This window comes from Nanorana parkeri, unplaced genomic scaffold (genome assembly GCF_000935625.1).
Source record: "Nanorana parkeri isolate BGI_ZX_2015 unplaced genomic scaffold, ASM93562v1 scaffold156, whole genome shotgun sequence".
In the NCBI taxonomy this organism is placed as follows: Eukaryota; Metazoa; Chordata; class Amphibia; order Anura; family Dicroglossidae; genus Nanorana; species Nanorana parkeri.
The window spans coordinates 1,276,442-1,281,279 of NW_017306424.1; the positions used below are offsets into that span (position 1 = coordinate 1,276,442).

General features: G+C 41.7%; 1 protein-coding gene across 2 annotated transcripts in view; it reads left to right on the plus strand.

Annotated features, from left to right (window-relative positions):
• Positions 1–4,838, plus strand: part of LOC108785343 (netrin-1-like) — a 91,793-nt gene that overhangs the window by 67,234 nt on the left and 19,721 nt on the right. For both annotated transcript variants that reach the window (XM_018554395.1, XM_018554396.1), the window contains one exon: positions 736–1,760. In XM_018554395.1, coding sequence (XP_018409897.1) covers positions 767–1,760 — 994 coding nt within the window. In that variant the 5' untranslated portion in view covers positions 736–766. The remainder of the gene's footprint in view (positions 1–735; positions 1,761–4,838) is intronic.

Sequence of the window (4,838 nt, forward strand, 5' to 3'; positions counted from 1 at the left end):
GGTCCACTTTAGGGAATCCTTTAAGAAATAAATGGCCCTACGAGCAGTACAGGAGCATCCATGTTCCTTCACTGGAACTAATGCTGAAATGCATATCTAAGACTGGTAACAGAGAGCAATAAGATAGCAATATCTCTACTGTTACTGATGCTGGAAGTATTAACCTTACAGCAACCACTACATCCCTGTTGGCTACTACAGTCGGTGAGAAAGCTGTTTCATTATTAAGCAGGGATGCAATAGATGGTGGGAAAACCCACCACAGTCACAACAAGAGTGCACATGGAAGAAAATGTTAAACATTAAAGGTAGTGTAAGTTGGTAACAAAAATTATTTCAATGCATTAGATTACATTATGAAATTTGAGTTTACTCTTTAAAAAAAAACTCAACTTGGTTTTATGAGCAATAGCTACACTTTTTTCATTTCCTACACTTTGCTAAAATTTGGTTTTAACAGGGGACCTACCATAAATTTATATACTTAGTATTGTTACAAACTATTTACTTTGTTAACCTCCCTTCCCCGTTTATATATCTAAAATTTGTTTTTAGAAATTCTAAGAAACTCTGCATAAAATGTGAAGTTTTTTTCTACCTGTTTCTAGACATACTCAGCACTATATGTAGAGTATATGTAGAGTATAGCTTTGTTATTTGTGAAGAATATATGATAAATGTGTAAATTTTACCTTAGTTGTTATTATATAATTAATATTGTATTCTTTTTTTTAGGTAATGTTTCCAACATCCTGATTGTTCTGTCATGCCTCGAATTTTGTGGGGTTTTCTTCCTTTTTATATCATCTCCTTGCTGTGCCCAGTGCCCAAGGGACAGGAGAGTAATTCCAACAAAGCTTCAACTCACCGTGTATCTCCAGATGGACCTTGCTATGATGCCAAACAAAGGCCAAAATACTGCATCCCTGATTTTATCAATGTGGCTCTTGGACAAGAGGTAATCACCTCTAGTACTTGTGGACGATCACCACAAAAACTGTGTTATTTTCTAGACTCTACAAATGTGACATCATGCCGATGTCAGCTTTGTGACCAGAAAAAACCTGACACTTCTTACCCACCTTCATATATGACTGACACAGATGCTCATACATGCTGGAGGTCAGAAAGTGGTATAACATTTCCACAAAATGTGACATTAACTCTACCGCTGGGACGTAGATTTGAGCTTGTTTATGTCAGCTTACGTTTCTGTTCTCCCCGTCCAGACTCTATGGCAATCTATAAATCTATGGACCATGGAAAGACTTGGATCCCTTTCCAATTTTACTCTACTCATTGTCGTCGTGTTTATGACCAAGCTACTACTAGTGCCATTACAAAGCCCATGCAGCATGAAGCCACTTGTACAGATTTCCAAACAGGATTTAAACCTCTCACTAAAGGACTTGTGGCTTTCATGCCATTAGCTGGCCGCCCGTCTGCCCGTAGGTTTGAATACAGCCCAGTTCTACAAGATTGGGTAACTGCTACAGATATCCGCATAGTCTTTAACCGTCTACACCATGGTAAGAAGTTGGGTATCCGCAGGAAGACTGCTTTTTATGGAGTTTCTGAACTTCAGGTTGGAGGAAGGTGTAAATGCAATGGTCATGCTTCCCGTTGTACTGCTACAAAGGAGGGACTTATGTGCGACTGTCAACATAACACTATTGGTCCAGAATGTGATGCTTGCAAGCCATTTTATTATGACAGGCCCTGGCAAAGGGCAACACCAAGCAATGCACATGAGTGTGTGGGTAAGTGAGAAAGCTTTATTAGAATTAGAATGCTCTACAATTTTATTTTGGTTTATGATTGGTAACGTATTTGAATGTGCATTATTAATTAACTATGTGATGATTTGCAAACACATATATTATTTATATGATTCTGCCAGAGATGCAAAAGTTGTAAATACCATAACTCTGTAAGATGTGAGTTTGTTTCATAAATTCAGCTATAAATGACAAAATGCTAAAAAGTGAATCTACTAGCATCTGTATTTACTAATGCATAACCAAATGACTATCTACTAATATATCAGCAATAACAATACCTGCCTACTTCAAGATGTGTAGTTTAAAACAGTGTCTGACTAGCAGCAAAATGTGCACACAAATGTGTAGTTGTAAAAGGTCACCATAGATGACAATTGTCTGATTTCATTAAGACTGAGGAATATCTGAATAGTCTATTAGGTATCTCTAAGTGTAACATATGACTTTGGAGGACTGTTTTAGGGTGCTATTACCCTAGGTTGTATATTGCTGATGTGACACTGGAATGTCTGCAGTTTGCTAAACGTGAATGCTTAAAATATATAAAAGAGTTTACTTACCTGTTAAGGCAAACACAGTTTTTTCATGTTCAGATCTTTTACCAGCGTCTCATGTTTATGGTTATCCTCTCTGTAGCTATAGGAATTGTGGAGAAAGTCATATTCAAAAAGAGGAGCACTGAAATATCAACTGATTTCAATAGAAAGCAGATATTGGCATCATGTCAAACTTCTGATGTAAGCAAACAGCAACATTTTTCTCAGGTGTTAGAAACTGACTGAAACCTGACTTTAGTGTATTTGTTGTGTTCTTTCAGAATTAAATACATCACAGTACATGCAGCTTTAGAGGTCAGGGTTGGTTTATGTAAAGATCTTTTGTTGCTTGTTAAGAATATGTAAATGCGTTATTGCCAATAGCCTGGGCACATTTAAGGTGTAAAACTTATCTGTAGTCTGCAACATAATTGTTGTTCAGCTAGTCTAAGCAGACTCAAACAGCAGAACTGAATAGTAACTAGTAAAAAAAATTGTGTGACATTATGGCCTGGAATGGAGCATGCCATGATTGTTCTCTGTACAGCTGAAAAGAAGACAGGGTGTATATCAAAATGACCACATAAAATAATTATTTTTTCACTTTAGATAGGAATAAAATTGTCATGTGAGAAAACATAAATATGTGTAAAAACATATATAGTCTTTCTGCAATATTCATCATGGGCTGTGAAGGTGAAAATTCTAGCTAGTCATAGACTATGTGGTTGTTGCAATAATCAAGGTAATAGGTTATGAACGTATAGACTGGAAAATTGGTGGTTTTCTGTGTTAGGATAGGCATATGCTGCAAGTGTAGCTCAAGTGGAAGTGGCATGATGCTCCCAGGTATTTTGGATGCCTGGCCCTACAACTAAGCACCACAGTTTCTCCTGCCGTCAGCCACATCAATACTAAACACAGTAGCAATGTAGCTGTTGGTTGGAAAACCCAAACACTATCCAACACACCCAGAAGTGCTGGATAGCATATATACAGTATGCTGCGATTACCTACAGAAGACTGCATCTGGATGCAGACTGTTTGTGTCCAGGAGAAATTGACCACAATTAATCACAGCGTGTGTGATTACATGCAAACTGCCTGCTAACAGCTATGGGAATCAGGGGCGGACTGGGCGGACTGGGCTGCCTCTCTGCTGCCTTTAAAAATGGCCCCTGCCCGCGGCCGTCAGGGGGCCTGTCACTGGCCCCCGCTAAAAGAATCCTCCGGCCGCCGGTGCAGTTGCTCCCTCCGCCGCCACTTACAAAGTACAGAGCCGCTACAGATGCGGCTCTGTACTCGGTGGCCGCTCGCTCCTCAAGGCTGACCTCTGAAGGCCCCAGTGGGCGGCCCTCTACAGTGCCTGATCCAGCCAACCCGGATCGCATACCGATGCGATCCGGGCTGACTGGATCTAATCAGCCAGCAGTCGTATACGCGCACAGCACTGACAAGGCATCCCTCCACTACCAGTGTTCTATAATTTTCCTCAACCGATAAATTTCTCTACCAGGTCTCTTCCAGGTGTGCATGTCATAAAGAAAGGGGGGTCATGAAAACAGCTGATTCGGATGACTCGGCCCCATTGGAAGTGACACAGTCGAGAAAATGTATAGGATTGAGAAAAATTATAGAACACTGACTTTGACATTGTCCGGCCCCTCCCACTTCCCTCTCACAGCTCACAGCCCAGAAGCATGGACAGCCAGCGGCAGCCTACAGTGGGTGAGAGTGCCTAAGTAGTGGACATGGAGAGGAGTAAGGCCAGAACCATGTAGGGAGCCCAGTGGGAGGAGAGCACCATCACCTAGCCAGTCACCCCTTTCATGGACTTCCTAGGAGTCCTCACATCACCCGACCATTCACACTACCGTTACATGGATGGCAAAAGTGGCAGACGGGCGGGGAGAATGCAGGGAAGAAGCAGAGTGGGAGAGGGGCCAAGTTGCTGCACCATGGGCCTCTGGGATGTACTTGCCCCCTGGGCTAAAAGTTGCCAGTCAGCCCCTGATGGGAATCATTGTATTTTACTGTGCCTCCCCTTTAGAGCTGAGTTTCATGGAGTAATTTGTTATTTACAGGTGTGAATGGGGCCTTAGATGTTAAGGGTTTAAACAATAAAAGTTAGGGAAAATAGTAGCATGCTTTGATAGTGGCAGGCCTGCTGGGGACTAAATTATAGTAATATGCTCCTCTAAATAGCAGTGACTTGACAATTTGTGGGCAGAAATTGCCAATCCTGACAGTACATGTGTTCCAAATGGCCAGTCTTCTACTATACACAAGCTTACTGGATGGAGGTAAGCCGGTAGATGTGGTATATCTGGATTTCTCAAAGGCTTTTGATACAGTACCACACAAACGCTTGCTACACAAGCTGAGAGCTATGGGCATAGATGAGGTGGTGTGTACGTGGATAGAGAACTGGCTACGGGAACGGGTCCAGAGGGTATCTGTAAATGGCACCTTTTCAGACTGGGCTAGTGTAATGAGCGGTGTGCCTCAGGGTTCTGTGCTG